The sequence below is a fragment of the Ruditapes philippinarum genome, unplaced genomic scaffold (assembly GCF_026571515.1).
Source record: "Ruditapes philippinarum isolate M1 unplaced genomic scaffold, ASM2657151v2 ctg10009_1_1_1_1, whole genome shotgun sequence".
Classification (NCBI taxonomy): Eukaryota; Metazoa; Mollusca; class Bivalvia; order Venerida; family Veneridae; genus Ruditapes; species Ruditapes philippinarum.
Genome location: NW_026854310.1, coordinates 164855 through 182279, shown reverse-complemented (window position 1 = coordinate 182279; position 17425 = coordinate 164855). Strand labels below are relative to the sequence as shown.

The 17425-nt window shown below is 32.1% G+C and overlaps 1 protein-coding gene across 9 annotated transcripts; it reads left to right on the top strand.

The window, feature by feature from the left end:
* Nucleotides 1–64: 64 nt before the first annotated feature.
* Nucleotides 65–16340, top strand: LOC132739766 (uncharacterized). 9 transcript variants are annotated; one of them, XM_060727557.1, is made up of 18 exons: nt 65–186; nt 6585–6647; nt 6945–7006; nt 7271–7342; nt 7719–7799; nt 8260–8352; nt 9477–9587; nt 10170–10259; nt 10441–10517; nt 10768–10824; nt 11595–11657; nt 12224–12322; nt 12744–12836; nt 13781–13843; nt 14872–15005; nt 15354–15492; nt 15751–15877; nt 16132–16340. In XM_060727557.1, the coding sequence occupies exons 5-18, from the start codon at nt 7754–7756 to the stop codon at nt 16323–16325; spliced, it is 1386 nt and encodes a 461-aa protein (XP_060583540.1). In that variant the 5' UTR covers nt 65–186; nt 6585–6647; nt 6945–7006; nt 7271–7342; nt 7719–7753; the 3' UTR covers nt 16326–16340. The 9 variants fall into 9 exon arrangements, 7 of the variants coding, with proteins under 7 accessions (XP_060583540.1, XP_060583541.1, XP_060583543.1 ...); XM_060727558.1 differs by having other exon boundaries at nt 72–186; nt 4063–6647; XM_060727559.1 differs by lacking the exon at nt 65–186 and adding an exon at nt 866–2859.
* Nucleotides 16341–17425: the final 1085 nt, after the last annotated feature.

Below are 17425 nucleotides of genomic sequence, written 5' to 3'. Positions count from 1 at the left end.
CCTACCAGTGGTTAGGAACAGTCTAAACCCGGTCACAATTGCTTGTCTGCCTTTCAAAGTCATCTCAGTCTGATTCGTAAATATTTTAGTGATGTTTTGACGTCACATGTACTGTCTTAAGAAAAAAAGTTTTGGATATTTACAACTGCCAAAAAGTATTTTGAGTTCTCCAATGATCAGCAAAAAGTTAGTCACTTGATTTTTTAACAACTACCTTCAATTGTGAGCTTTATGCATGTCATATGAAATGAAAATATAAATAATAGAGATTTTGAAATAAATGTACATAATTTCGGATATACAAAATTTTGGTTATGGGTAATAATCGTATGGACTTAACAAAATACCAGTAATTGTAATGGCTGTTATATTGCTACCTTAAGTGATGAGTTCGTGCTTGTGTTAGTGGGTAGGTGATGACTTTGTGTCTATGTTAGTGGGTAGTAATACTTAGTGAAACAGCTGTTCATTAATATCATGTTGACTAAAATGTTCTTACAAACAAAAACATGTTTAAACTTATGACTATGTGTTCCCCCAGATTTTGAAATGTACCCCCAATTTTCAATGACAGGGGGTACATGTACCCCTACGTTTGAAATTCAGTGGGCATGCTGCCATTGAGTAAATCTCTTTACCCAACAAGTTTCTAATTTCTCGAAGTAAAGATTTTTTTCTGTACACATGACACTATTTCTCATTGTTGAGTTGACAACTGCCTATTGTTCCGATACCTACCTTTTGGAATGCAGCCATTAATATTCAAAACCTTTATCTATTTTAACTGATACAATTAATTCCTTAATGCTTTCTCTCTTATATACATTATGTATCACAAATCTTAATCAGTTATTCTACCTTTTCAAAACAGACGATTATTTGTAATTTTGCTTATATTAAAACATTATAAAGCCTTAACTTTAAATATGATATGCTGGCCAGTATGATTTTAACAGAGACGGCATTTATAAACTTTTCTATATCATCTTCTTTTCATCAGATTTAAAAACTTTATATCAATATTAATCAGTTCTATGATACTGTAATTATATTCATAAAAAAAATCTGATATATATATATTATATGTTATATCCCCCCCCCCCTCCATAAGATTAAAATCATACAATAATTATTTCAAGGAGATAATGCACATTTTATTATTCTGATGTCTCTATCTTACTATAAAATTTCTAAACAGAACTAATTTTCAAGATTAAGAATTTAAATAAATATCATAATAAAAGAATCAAACTTTAAGATTAGAAATTTTGGTAATATCTTATGTCATCGTCTACTTTAGTAGAGTTGTTCCTTTTAATATTAGTAACTGACAGTACAAGTTAAACTGAATAAGAACTGAGAACCAAGGGAGGTCCGATACCCAAAACATAATACATTCCGGCCTTCAAAAATTAATGACTACAAATTAAATTGATAGTGTAATATCTAATTAATATGTACAGATAATGCAGCAGTCTTTAAGTAGACCGATTTACGCAAGCCCCCTGAAGACTGGAGACCGTCCAAAAAAGCAAGATGGCCGTCTTGATTAACTATTGTCTCATAATGATACAGCAAATTGTTTCTTAATCAGTACAGGTATCATTAATTTCAGGTAAATGTCTAAAGATGAGTCAAAAATAAATATAGGACACTTCACAAGGGTACATACATAGGGTGTTGTAATACATACATACAAACAGGGGGGTGGTCATTATATAAAATAAATGACAGTAACTCCTGTCATACTTTTTTCTCCTTTTATTCTTTTAGTGTACTGAAACGTACTGATAAAATATCCTGCATGGACACCTTTAATTTAATACATATATATATAATAGATTTAATCAACGGGGTATTATTTATCTACATTGTACACTGTATAAAACATAAAAGTAAATAATAAATACTCTGCCATGGTCCATAGTTACAAATGTAACAGTTTAGTCAACGGTAACTGACTTCTTTTTGTGATCAAACAAAGGAGGTCTGAGAATACTGACAGAAAGTATTAACAAGTTATCATATTTCTACGCAAGGTGCTTACTTTCAGGCTTCAGTGCCAAACTAATGTAACTATTACTTATAACTGTTATGAAGTTAGAACACTTTAGCACTTAACTATAAACATAGCTTTAATTTGACATTTAGTGCTACGACAGGGGAATATGTGAAATCTTTTTTTTAAAAATATGTCACAGAGATGACTAAAATTTTGTATTGGCGCAAAAAGAAAGACATTTAAAAATCAGTACTGTATTTGGAACACTGATGAAATTCTTAATTTAAGTATTAACTACATGTTTCTGTATATTTATGATTTTCTTATGTAGATTTTATATGAGATTTCAATATGGCCGCAATTGAAATCCAAGAATCCGGCCGTCTGTCCATTGGAGGATTTCCAGATTTCTGTTGTTTCATTGGTGGATTTCAAACATTGAACCTTATAAAAGTCGGAATCCAACCAATGTTGTCACTGAGGGGGCCTCCGTGGCCGAGTGGTTAAGGTCGCTGACTTGAGATCACTGGTCCCTCACCGCTGTAAGTTCGATCCTCACTTGGGTCGAAATCTTTCATGTGAGGAAGCCATCCAGCTGGCTTACGGAAGGTCGGTGGTTCTACCCGGGTGCCCGCTCGTGTCTGAAATAATGCCCGGAGGGACACCTGGGGTCTCATTTCTGGGTTAACAGCCAAGCTACAGCCAAGTGCTTGCGATGATGTCATTGCGGGGGATCAGTTATTAACCGATCAGAGTCAGTTAAACGCTAACGGCATTTGCATAAATTTACCCTTTCGTAAAAGTTACGGACACATCTACAAAGCGCCAAATTCAAATTGTAAAAAGTTATTATAACCGTAAAAAACAGTTCAGAAGATTTATTTTTCAGTAGCAATGAACATATAATATGATATTTAAAGAAATTAAAAATAGAATTGTAGAGCTAGATCCAAACCTAAGACCGAGGCGCAAATATGGATGGAAGGAGAAGTTTCTGTACGTAGATCTATATCTTTTGTTCCCATTGGTCAATTATCTGATTCATATTTTGCTTCTATTGCTAGTAAAAGGCTTTTCAGCGTTACGATCAACCTGAGGTCATTTTGAGCCTCTACCGCCCCCTTCACCCCCCCTCAATCAGAAGGGGGCACATCCCCTTCTGGAAACCCCCTGATGGATCATTTTGATGGGGGCCTTGTCGAAAAAGTGGTCACTTTTTAAACAACATTTCTAACGAAAAACAGTGTTTGGGGCTTAAAGAGGGCATTTTTTTCACTGTTTGAGGCCTGAATACAGGGGGGGGGGGGCAAAAAGCCGTCAAAACACATCTATATAATGGAAAAGGTTAAGTAGCCGCCGCTGATTAGTGTGTTCTTGCTTCACACCCTCGCCATTTGAAGTTGTTGATTCTTAATTATCTTGTTGTACCAGAAAGTAACTCTTTCCATGACTTAATTATCTCAGAGAACACGACTCAGTTAGTTGTGCGCACGACTTACTAACTCGTGGCAAAGAATTTCGTTCGCACCATTTAATTATCTCGTGCGCACACTTTGTTACTTGTGGCCACGACATAGTATATGTCATGCGCATCACTTTATTACCTTGTGCACACGACTTAGTAACTCGTGGCTACAACATAGTATCTCGTGCGCACCGCTCAATTATGTCGTGCGCACGCACCCTCTGAGAGAATTCATCATCTCTTAAATTATACTTAAATAAAATTCGTCCACCTTTAACAGTCTGCAAATTATACATGTAAGGCTGTTCCACATGTTAAGTAAAATGTAATCTTAGCCAATAGTCACACATTTACATCGTAATGCCTGCCAATCTCCTAGTATGGGCGTGTTGTAAGTTCGACAAAAAAGGGACGGAGTAAACTCTAAATATATTTGAATTATATACAAATTAAGAGCAGCGTTCGCTAACTTTCCTTTGCACTTAAGTTGTATATAATTCTAATAAATATACTATAACATATATTTATCTATCAAACTCTATATAAGTATGAACTTGATTACCGTTACGTTATAATCTCTAAAATTATATCTTAGGGCGGAGCCACCGTCAACCGTTTTCATGATTGGCGTTATGTAGAATGTATTTGGACTGTTTCCAAGGATAAAACGAGCTGACATATCACGATGACCTAGTGAAAGGGTGACAAAAAAAGAATATTGGTTATTTATGCTGTTTTACTGATATTCTTTTTGCACTTTTACAAGGTGTTTTAAGTAACAGTTATAGAACATGAAACGAGTTAGTTACGAGGATATAACACTGGCTGGGGCAGCATCAAGGGGTATTTCTGCTAAAAAAATGGCGAGGCCGGTTATGTCATTAAAAGTAATTAAATCCTATTTAACCAGCTTCCTTCTATTGTTATACGATACAATGTCTTAGGTATACAGAATATGAAAAAGATAAAGTTTTAGATATGAAAAATGTACATATTTATTTAACGGAACACAAAAGTCACCTTCAAAACGTTAATCAGGTTGTCTTTCTCACGAATGATTTAAGAAAGTAAACAAATTCCTGAAAAGAATTGTAATGCTGGTTAAGGTATAATGTCGTAGCAGGCGTACGCGCTTATTCATTTCTTTAAATTTGATTTAGAGTAAAACATTTTGGTTCGTTTACTTACTGTGTTATTCATTTTGGCAATAGCGTTGCACAGATTCGGCGTTAAATAATTTACTTTTACGATAATTGCACGTTCCTGCGTTACTGGATATGCATGGGGATTTTTATGGTACAAAATGATCCAAAATGAAAAGTTTTGCGGGTTTTTCTTTCTTATCGAGATAAAAATCGCACAAAACAAATAAATTTTCAATCGAATCATGTGTATATTATTGTATCACCCTGTTAAATATTTTTATGCTTTTGTCTCGCGTCGTCCATCGTCTATGGTCTTGAGGCAGCATCTTTTGCATCAAACATCATGTTTCTTAACCATTAGGCTACTATTTTTTAAACTAAGCAGTAGCCTGGGGTCAGAATCTCGAAACTATCGTTACCATAACGCATGTCGTAAGCCTCTCGTTAAGGTTTTCCCTGCTATCTCAAAGCTTAAGTTATTAACAAATAATCGTCAAAATCCCAAATTAATAACAGATGCTTAGAGGGTGTCGTAAAGCTCTCGTTACTATCAATTTGTTACGGTGGCACATACATGACATGTGTGTGTTTTTATTTTTCTCGTGGCCAGGAAATACTATGTCGTAGCCACGAGGGACTAAGTCTTGGCCACGAAATAGCTAAGTCGTAGCCACGAGATACTATGTCGTGGCCACGAGTGACTAAGTCGTGGCCACGAGATACTATGTCGAGTTTCTTAGTCGTGGCCACGAGATAGTTAAGTCGTGGCCACGAGATAAAAAAACAATCATGTTACACCATTTATATGAATTTCCATAATTAACTAGACATGTGCTCGTGGCCACGACTTAGTAAATCGTGGCAACGACATAGTAACTCGTGGCCACGACTTAGCTGTCTCATGGCCACGACTTAGTAACTCGTGGTCACGACAGTAACTCGTGGCTAAGTAACTAGTAACTAAGCTATCTCGTGGCCACGACTCAGTAACTCATGGCCACGACATAGTATTTCGTGGCCACAACATAGCTATCTTGTTGCCACAACTAAGCTATCTCGTGGCAACGACTAAGTAATTCCATATACGGCCATATAACCAGTCAAAAATATTTATAACGAATTTATAAATATGCAAACTTCCTTTTTTAAAGAAAAAGTAAGATTTCCAGCTTGTGAAAATAAATGGAATTTTATCATGTTTCATGAAAATATTTCATATTACACTCAAACGAAAAAACATCTTAATATTTCTTTAAAACTTACCCATCATTGTCACGGTTACTATCGTGTGTTTTTTTTTAACTTACATGACAAAAAAAGAATTCTAGATTATTTATGGTGAGACTATTTGCATATACCTGTACATACTCCATTAATTAAGCATTTACTTTGTAAACTAAGCAAAGTTATTTTTTAATCTATTGTCTTTATATGTGTTTTAAAAAATGGTCTTTTCAAAATAGGAACTATGACGACCGAGTTTCATTTAGATATTTGCAGTTTTAATATTTCATCAATTGAAGCAACATTTTCAATTTTGAATAAAAGGCAGTAACTCCAATATATTACATAAGAGAGTTATTGTTTTTGTTCACTTTATTTTTTTTCTCCACCAGATTGTATCAAATTGAAACTTTATATGCCCGCACGAAAATAACGAAGGTACTGAAGACCATAAGTGCCAATTTTGTGTATTTTATTAACTCAAATTTCGACATACTAACTCGAAATTTCGAGTTAATTATCTCGAAATTAGTATGAAAAGAAATGTAAGCAGCAATTTAGATTCCGATCATATTGTGATTGATGGACAGATGCATGAATATACGCCTTGACGGAAAACGCTATACCTACATCGGGGCGATCCCATAAAAATACGCTCTTCTGTAGAAAAGCTATATCACATAAATAACTGTCATGTCATGTTGTTTAGTACGCAAAACATAAAATGCCATACTTTACTTTTTTTCAGGTATTCTTTTGCTGTGTATTGCATTATTTTGAACTTTCAAAATGTCCTCTGGAAATATGCGTGGTAAACATTTTGTTTTACAGTAAACATAAAAATTGCTATAAATATTGTACTTTTATAACTTATCTCTCTATCTTATATTACCTATAATCCATGTATTCTCGCCTTGTTGCTCAGGTTATGTGAACTTACTGTTGTATGCAACCTGTCAAAATTCTATAGTTGTTATCATAATCATATTGTTAATATGAATTTACAACCATCACTTATGTTTTAAGACAGAAAAAAAATATTTTGAGAATTGTAAAACTATTTGGAAAAGCTTAAAATTTAACATTTATTTTTGTTGTTTTTTTTTAGTTATCTCTTCTTTGTCAATGAATGTACGGCGGGCCAAGACTCGTAAGGCAGGAAAAACCCGGGTATACTTTTATATATGTCTTATTTTATATTTAAGAAGATGCTAAGATTTTTAACAAAATCATTAAAACGAGTTGTACATAATAATTCATATACACATATATATCGCAAGTCAATTTAACAACATGAAGAAACCTTAAATTTCCTATATAAAATAATTTATGAGACATGATATCGAATTACTGGTTGAGTTGGACTTAAGTATAAATTTTTGGCACATATTGAAGTTCTTGTTTGTATAAAAAGAATGTTACTTTCAATTACAGGTTAACCCAACAAATCAAACAGTGATTACATCTCGAAACATAAGGAGAAAAATTCACCGCTTGACAAGAAGGGTAAAAGCTAATGTTTACAATAATGATTCTTTTACTTTTCAATGTTATCATTTACTGGTCTCATATGCCTTGGAAGTTAATAAATATAACTAGCAGAGTTTTAAAAAATGGCAATTTCCCGATTTTTTTAAATTCAACGATAATAGCTAAGATATTCATTATTCATTTTCACTCAATATGTATGCTTATGTGATATGTCACGATTATCAATATTCGTATATATACATGTAATACGTAAATATACTTGTGTCGTCTTTTTTATAATTGAAATGTTTTCATGCTATAAAGAAATATTGATTTTCATGAAAGTATATAAATAAAACTGTAAAGATCATCTAATATACCAAATGACTGTTATCATGTTGATTACAATTAGGTAGCCAACACTTGTAAATTCCTGGGGCACCCATCATGGCCCTGATAACGATCCAGCCAAACGGACAAGTGTGTCTTACAGGTATTTTCTACATTATCATGTTAATTTCTTGTTTGGCTCAATATTGAACATTGGCTCAAATAACGATATTCTCCTATACGTGTTAAGTAAATATTAATTTATATTTTGCCAGTGTCCTTTGTATACATAAGAGTAAGCATCTCTTATAATGTTTTTTTCATAACATTTTAAGAATGTTTTTTTTTTCTTACGTATGACATGAATGGATAACCTAAACATTCAAGTAAACTATAAATTAGTTTCATGTAACTCAATATCAAATGCATATGGATATTATGAGCTTACAAAAGTCTTTGTGTGCGAATATACTTTTCAAATGTTTTGAAATTCCATCCTTGTAATATTGTGGCACTAAAATTGACTGGAATATATCTACCTTAAAGCAATTATATATACTTGTTGATTCAGTATTCCTTAAACAAATATATCAGCATAAGTAACTTATAATCTTTCTTAATAGGATCACCAACCTTATGTCAGGTTTTAAAAGGCACCAAAGGTCAGGATATTCTAGAAGTGGCAGAAAAATCAGTAAACAAAGCAGTTGTGCCAGGTACGATTTAGAATTTCCCACATTACATTCTTTTGCCAACTATCTTTGGATAACGATGATTTGTATATTACCTGTATTAATATAAACGTTTTTCTGCATCCCCAGCCTTTTTACAACTGATTTAAGTGTATTGAAAGTTATATATCTGATGCCAAAATAATTGTTTGGATTAAAAAAAAAGAATACCTCCAAAATGCTTGTATGAATTAATCAAAGCACATAAGGCGCTGAATTTGTTTGGGTCTCAGAATGTCAGAAAGGTGTAGGTTGTGTGATTATAAACCAATTTGTTTTAACTTTTTGGTATAGTGCCACAAATGCTTTCCAGTGTTTTAATTTTAGTAAATTGGCTATACGAGTAATTTCAACATTGACATTCAATTCAATGTTTATTTGACTTAAACAATTTAAAAAATGAGTTGACTTTAACTGGGATTTGAACTCCAGACATCTCAATTGCTAAGCGAGCGTGCAAACTCCTCGGCCACAGAGAAGTTATGTTTAAACGGCCTAAAGAAATCCATATTATTCTAATTTAGGTTTTGTAACTCTTATTATTTCGACGCTTAACCTGTTGTTTAAGACAGATGTAAATAATCATTGAGCTTACTATAAGCATGTATATCTGTAAATAAACAATATTAGAATTTTTCGACCATTCGGGAACTATTTTGCTTGATAATTAATGCCCCTGTCACTCCCCTGATTTTTTCGGCATTAGTGTACATATAAAGAGAAGTAACCGCTTAAAAAAGCGGACTACTTTCGGCATTTGCAATTCACAACATCAAATTCTGAAATTTCGCTACCATTATTTGTTTGGTCTCACGACCCAAACAAATAAAAATGGCAATAAACTGCCTAAAAGTTAGTGGCGCATGCACAAAGTCATTGATAAACGGATAAAACCCTATTTAGAATAGCAAAAAATATTTTGTTCCGGAACATTTTATTATTTTTACGTACATTTTTTATGTGTAATAAATAATAGTGACGTTCTATTACAACTTTTTCGGGAATCAGCCATAAAATAATGGAACCAAGATAATTTTACTGTTTATATTTTTTTTTAAATATTTCATAAGATATAGATTATACCCTTTAACAACATGTTATTTTATTAGAACCATGTAAGACAGTAGACCTTAGAAATATAGACGTGTTTGGTCTATCCTTGGAAGATCTACATAGCACACTATGCAGAAAAATATACTCAAGACTCTGTTTCAACAAAGGTTTGTTATCTTTAATTGAATGCAATAACATCCATTTGTGCATGCATAATTCTTTGATTCACTTTGTATCGGATAAGAAAAAAATATGCGTATACGCTAAACTAATTTCTTTGGACATGTAAACATTTATTGTTATGGATCTGATTATATAATTTCTTTCGACACCATGTTTGCAGAAATTTATCAATTAACTTCCGTAGGCTTCTATTGTATGGTTTAAATATACTCTCGAACCATGTTAGCTACACTTTTCGAAAATGACTCTCAAATCAGGCACCGGCGATGTGTTATTTTTCATGCGTGTTCTGAAACCTATATAAACTATTCATATAAAACTTGGTAAACTTTTATTATTTCGTTATAAGAGGGTGCCATTTCAAAATGGCTGCTAGAATAATGCCCACTTTTCTTTGTCGAATTTTATTCATCTGAGATAAACTAGCATCACTTAACTATGGAATACCAGCTAGCCGTAAACTTATAATAACATTTAGCATCATATTTTATTGTTTTTATTATAAGTGTACTAACTTTATATGTTCACTATTTATATGAATCTGTGCATCTTTCAATTATACACAGGTGCTAAAGAACGTGGCACATACCACCAAACGCAGAAACCAGAGTACTGGCCAAAAGAAGTTCCTTTCTGCTCGCACTCTGCCAAAGGACGTAAGTATTAATTTTTGCAATAAATATGCAATTAGATTTTGAATAATAGTGAATAAAGAACTTTCCAATATGTGTTTACCAGAGCAAAATAATGAAGAAAGTATAGATTTTTTTTCATTAGAATTTACCTTCATTTAACACACATGTACATAGTGTATTAGCTATTATCCTCTTATTGCAGCTGATGGAAAAGGGCGGATGATTTCGATCAATCAAATAAAAGAAGTTCTAGAATGTTTCAGGAGCTACTGCGCAGAGGTACTTAAGGAATTTATAACATTCAGAAATAAAGCCAAAATAATCTACAAGGATTTATTTTCTTGAATTCCGTAGATCTATGTATATGGTATTTATTATTTAACTAAACCAAGTATGACATTTGTGAATTAAATGAAAAAAGTCATCTCTAACTTCACTCAATTTCTTGTATATCTATGCATAATTTTAATTTCTGGATGCTCTGAAATGACCTTGTAAGTAAAATGTACATGCAAAACTATTTTTACAGAAAATTCAAGAAGGCTATCAGCCTATAAATTATGTATCCACAACAACTATGGAAGAGGTTATTCTTGTTTTAATCACTTTGTTTTGTTTATTTTGTACATTTTATTGCACTTTAGTTATTGTTGTTTTTTTCTCTTCAAAACCACAAATTAAAAGCCATAGGAAACATATTTATAGATGATCAAAACATGAATAGCCTTTTATGTTTCATAAAGACCAGAGTGCACTCAAAGCCCGAGTAAAAGATTTCATGCAGGGAGATTATTGCATATGGTGAAAGAGCAGGGTGTCTGATATCTTAGATATCCTGAGAAAATCAGCATTTTTTTGGATACGGACTGATCACTTTTAATGCGATGTTCTCACCGCCGATCAGATCAACTTGATCGTCCCGATCATATTAATTACCCGACCAAGCCCTTATTCATGTTCATGTTTTTTTATAAAGTTTATTTGGTTTTAGGGTTGTTATTATTGATATGACTGAAAATTCAAATTATTCTTATTAACTAAAATTATTTAACGTGATATCCTTTTTGGGGAGTTTTGTGTTATCACAAAGTCGGCCATTTTTATTCAAAATTTAGATTGATATCCTAATACAGTTGTATTGATATTTTTATTTACACTTTATGTTAAGTTGTTCAATACATATTAAGTGGCACCTAAATAAAATAAATGAGATCACTGATTCTTTATTTAAAAAAACGCAATGTTTCCATAAATTTGTTTAACAAGATAACAATGATCAGGATATTCTTGTAGTTTTTATCATGTTAAGAATCATTTTAAATATTTCATAGCTTATCGGCATACATTCTGTTACAGTTGCAAAAGTTAGCTGGATTGGAAAAGGGGAAGCATCAGAAGAGACAGTTTAATCACGAAGAGGTAAATCAAGGAAATGATCAAAATACATTATTATTTTTTCCTGTTAGACATTTAATCCCTTATTCCATAGGCATAAAAGTAAGGACTTTAAAGTTCATTTACTTGCCATACATTTATGTTATTACCAGTATTAGTTACGCATAACCTTCACTAGTATTTGAATTACTTTAAGAAGTGATTTTGACTTGAAAACAATTGAAATCAACTATTCAATAGACCTGCTTAACTGACAAAACAAAAGTACTAGTGTCAAATTACTTTAAACAATCTTGAACTGGCACTAATGCTGTATATGTTGACAAGTACTGGTACATTACAACTACTGCATAATTATCTGGTCGGAACCTGTACAGTGATAACCTGTAAATAAAAGATTGACTTCAATTTTACCAGTGACACGAGTTTTCCTGTTGTGTTGGAATAAAGTTATGTTGCTGTCATACTTAACGTTCACAGTCACATAATCCGGGAAGCGCAATTCGCCCATTACGTTAACATTTTTGGATGAATTAACATAGAATATTTTTTGCAATAACCGGCATTCTTTTTTCTTTGTAATAATGCAGTTGCAAAGTTTTAGTGTAGATGATGTTGTGATGGAGGAGGCCCAGCATAATGATGAAAAAGAAGATGAAGAAATGGCAGATTTGATTTATCATAACGAGGTGAATTTAAGAGATTTTCGTTGAAGAATCTTCCTTAGTCTAATTACATTTACCAGAGATAACAATAATGGATTTTATGGTTCATACTTACATCCTCACATATATATACCATTTAGATTTGTATAAGATGTACATTCTTGGCAAGGGTATTACATTTCTATCTGAGTTTGATTTGATAATAAATAAAGTAACTGTTGTTGACACTGAATTTATTACAAGAAAAAATACTGGTATTGATTAAAGACTCACTGCCAGTTTTACTATTTACACTTTCATTAGTTCTAAAGGTTATATTATTTTGCGGTCAACTCTAAAATACGTTGTGCATGTATTGTATTCACCATCGCGCATTTTGTTCCAATTCCATGTATGTAATCAAAAGTTTAAATTTTATACCTGAATTTTAATTGTTGTAACACAGTGGCAAAGTATAGGAACAGATAGGAAAGTGAAGGGAGTGGGGCAAGATATTGGAGAAGTAGATATAAACATAGACGAGTTAAAACATGAAGAGGTAAATGAAAGATGATTAATTTTTTCCTGACAGATATTGAATTTCTCTAACATTTATATGTTAGCACCGGTCATGGAAATCTGCTACCAAGATTTGTATTACATTTCGAACCGATTTGAGTTTAAAACAATTGAAGAGAACTATACAAGAAACTGCCTATTTAATTTTTAAATAATTACCATAACAGTCATAATTAAAGTCAGTAATGGCAATGAATTTTTTTAAATCAGTAGGAATCAGTTTTTATAAACTGCCAGAATTAACAAATTCACTAATTTTCTTGTTTAATTAGTGACCGAGGTAATAGTACTTTAAGTAAATAAAAACAAATAGAACTAGCACTGATGCTGCATTTATTGGGAATTACTGCTGATATATTTTCACTACTGCATGTCTTGTCGTATACAATGATTGTATTAGAAGACTGGCTACTTTATACATGTTTTACTAGTGAAAATTATTGTTATGGTTAAAATAAATATATTTCGCTTTCATACATAAAATATTGCTAATTGACAATTTGCGAAAGGACCTTATAAAAATCCGGAAATCAGGTCTAGGGCTAAGAAATGCAATAGTTTTTACAATAGTATATAAAGTTCTATATTAACGGTTAGTATCAATATTATAATTTTATAACAAAACCATTCTTTTTTCCACAGAAAGAAAGTTTGCTATACTACAATTTGTTATGATTGATTTTTGATTGACTATAATGTATGGCTTTATATTAACGGGTACACATGCAATAGAAACCCTCTTTACATTTCCAAACAGCCATCTATTGTCTGTAAAATATCTATAAGATTTCATAATACACTGTCTTTTTGAAGGAAATGCCACAAAATATTCTATAAAAGAACAAGCACTTAGTCATGTCATGTAACATTACTGCAGGTGAAATATGAATAAAAGCATCTTTTTTATTTCAATTTTAATTGAAGTTGAGTGAAATCAGACTTGAAGAAACAGGTTCGGGGTCCACAATCCAACAGCTATTAAATAAGGTAAAATATTTAAGATAATGTTAAATGACTGAAGATTATGCTGCATCACATTAGTAATCAGACTAATGTGTTATATAGAGGATATTTGTTTGTTTCAGTGTAAGATCGAAAAATATTTCACCGAGTGAACACCAGATGCAATATTTTCCACGAGTGGCGTAGCCACGAGTGAAAATATAATAGCTGGGGTTCACGAGTGAAATATTATTTGATCTCACATGTTAAACAAACAAATTTTCTGTTTATTTCATGATTTTTTAACGATTTTTACACCATTTTACTGATTTTTGCCGCGTAACGTCATGCTCTTATCTTCATGACGTCATCAAATAATGACGTCACAATGTTGAAGCAAAATATAATTCCATGATTATTTTTAGATTTTAGATGTTTTTCAGCACAACGTTCGTAAATATTTACGAACTACAGTTATCACTTACATTTTTTATTATGATTGACTACATTTCCGCTGAAAAAAAACATTCATTAATGATAAATATTTTATTTTTACGCCAAATATAGTTCGGCTACTGTGAAATTATATTTGGTAATCATTACTGTGAAATTATCAGAATATAATTAACCGTTATAATTCAGTAATCTACTGCAAAACATGTAATAAAATACAATAACGCCAGTTATCCTTATTGATAGATCATTTATGAAATTAATCTTTTAGACGTTAATATGTTTATTATTGTTAATTGATCTTGTAATCTTTATAGTTCATTAAGTCTAGATGTTCTGACATTTTATACTCCTTGTTTGTCATGTTCCAATTTCCATAAAGTTATTCATAAGCACTTTCATTAAGCAGAGCTTTTTTATGAAGTCTTTTGCATGAAGGTCAAGTCACCTTCTTTTACTTGCTGCAAATTTATACACATGCAGCTACTTTCAACATGTTATAAGCAATTGCATCTTACATTTTATAAAGCATATGTTTGCAAATCTACCATAAAATGTATTGTTTCTGAAACCAAATGTGCATTTAACTCAACATTTATACTTAATTGATTTGTTTCCAGAATGATATTGATGGATGCATATCATACATTGTGAAAAATTGGCCATTGGAGCACGAAATTGAACACATTGCAGCTTATCTGCAGCGTTCAAAGCCAATTCAAATAGATTCCATGCCTGACAGATTTGCAAAAAGGTACATGTATAGATGTATAGGTGTAGTTAAAATCAGATGCAGAATTGACAATGTTTCAAATGTAATTTAAAACTTGACATTATCAAATTTCTTTCGAACAAGATATACTAGTAACACAAGTTTACACTTTTGTATAAAAGATATTGACAATAGGAAATATAAATATATATAAAAAACGAGGTAGTTAAAAAACAAGTTCGGCGACAATGAAAAATTTTGTAAGCTTGGTTTCATTGTGCCTGTTTATGGACGATATTGGATGTAACAAATCCACGTTTTTCTATCTTTAATATCCAAGATACAGTCAGTATAAATGAAATATTATAGTTCTCCACGTCTTCTTTTTAGAAGGTACAGGGGACCTAGTGATATGGTCCCTGGGAAAGAGTATAGCAACATATGGGAAGTGCTACATGAGTTTCCAAGCCTGGCCAGACTACACGTGTTTCTATTTGCAACTGAACATATAGACCATTATGTGGCGCAAGTAAGTAGAGAAAAGAAATTTCGTTATAGAGCTAATGACTTAACTTTTTACGTTGTTGGAAGAGCAGAGAATTTCATATTAACCTCGGTCGAAACAAAACTGTTTTGGACCTTGATAAAGTGCATTAATTATGGGGCATTTTATTCCAAAAGAAACCGTTTTCATTCCTTAAAATGTTTCTTTTATCTCTCAAACTCTGAAATCTTGCCAAGTTTAAATTATTTCCTTTTTAATTTACATTCTTCCTTACTTTTTTAGTATGAAGAAATGGATTCGTCCTTGTATGAAATAAAACTGGCAATGAAGAGATTCGAAAGTTCGGCACCAACCATTAAAGACTTTTTTACAGAGGAAGCTCTTTCAGTATTGACAGACATGATGAGGGGTAATTTAGCATTTCCACAATATATATTTTGATAATTAAGCTTTTTGAAATTCCTTATCTTTGCATTATGATTATTAGCATACTTTTTTGACTTAAAGCCATTGTCTATCTGTATCCAATTATTTACATGGTATTTATCCAGTGATATGATAATTATTTATGATTAAAATCACAGCTGTATGAGTTTATATATTGAGTAGTTGTAATCTTGAACCGATAAAAATGTGAATATTGATTTTTGAATTTATTTACAGGTCCAATTACGTACATGTTGATTGCTGGTGCCTTGAAGGCAACAATAACCATTTATGAGATGAATAGGGGAGCCATATCATTCCCCCCCTGTCCATGTGATGAAGCTGATTCTCAGCAATTTATTTGGATTGACCGGAGGGAAAGGGTGTTTGGGCTCAGTCAAGAGCATGTCTGGTCCGGTAAGCTTTTTTAGATATCTATGTAATTTGCATACTTTCTTTTTGAAAATTATACATAATGAGCCAGTGATCAATTTATAATAAAAGATTTAATGGTAAATTTTTGTTTTAATTGTAACCGAAAACGTTTTGAAAGCAAAAGTGTTTTATGTTATAAATTTTCCTTTTTCACATTACCCGTACGAAAACTTCCGCCCTGAAAAAAGCAGAAATTCCGCCTAGCTACTAGGCGTAATCCGTCTAAGGCATTTCAGGTTTACATATCACAGATTCCTCCTATAAGCAGGAATACGCTGCGAAATATGCAAATTTTCTTAGGAGGAAAACAGTTAGGGTAGCAGGAAAAAAATCCTCCTTAGAAAATTTAACCAGGAAAATATTCAGCTTAAAGAAAGCACTAGCAGGAGAAAATTCCGCCTTAGGAAAATTCTTAGCCGGAAAAAATTCCGCCTAAAATATTTTAACCAGGAAAAAAATACCTACTTAGAAAATCACTAGCAGGAGAAAATTCTTCCTAAGGAATACTAGCAAAAAATCCGCCTAAGGAAATGAAGTTATTCAATTTTGTGATAGTACACTAATAAAGCTGAATTATGGATGGATACAACATTATTTTTTAGCTGCATAAGAATGATTGGAATCCAAAATTGCAGACAGACAATAGGTGATCACAATTACAAAGCTTTTAAGTTATTATTGTGAGCTTTACCATAATGTTTTCTACATTAGGGTGCATGTACAGTACGTAAAAGAGTCAGACACAAAAAAAAGAAACACGAGTTATATTTTTTATTGCACTGCTATTGTATTGTTTTAATCCATGGCAAATTATTTCATTTTATTTCACTGTTAATGTTTTTTGTTCAGCCAGTTGTTTTCATTTTTATTCCAAGCATAACTGATCTGCTTTAACTTATGGTATCGTTAATATCCTTGTCCGTGACTCCTCCCCTCCCATTCTTTTTACACCAGCTTGAGACATATCCTGAAACACAAACAGTCATAAGTAAAACACTGCCACCACTAATATCTTATATTATTGTTTCTTGTCATTGTATGCAGTTATAAATATACATGCATTTAAACTATAATTCATTACAACCAAACTTAGTGT

Coding starts and splice junctions, on each gene's coding strand:
- LOC132739766 (XM_060727557.1), top strand. CDS start 7,754: ATGGCCCTGATAACGATCCAGCCAAACGGACAAGTGTGTCTTACAG. Junction 9,588..10,169: donor AAGACTCTGTTTCAACAAAG/GTTTGTTATCTT, acceptor AATTATACACAG/GTGCTAAAGAACGTGGCACA. Junction 15,878..16,131: donor ATTGACAGACATGATGAGGG/GTAATTTAGCAT, acceptor ATTTATTTACAG/GTCCAATTACGTACATGTTG.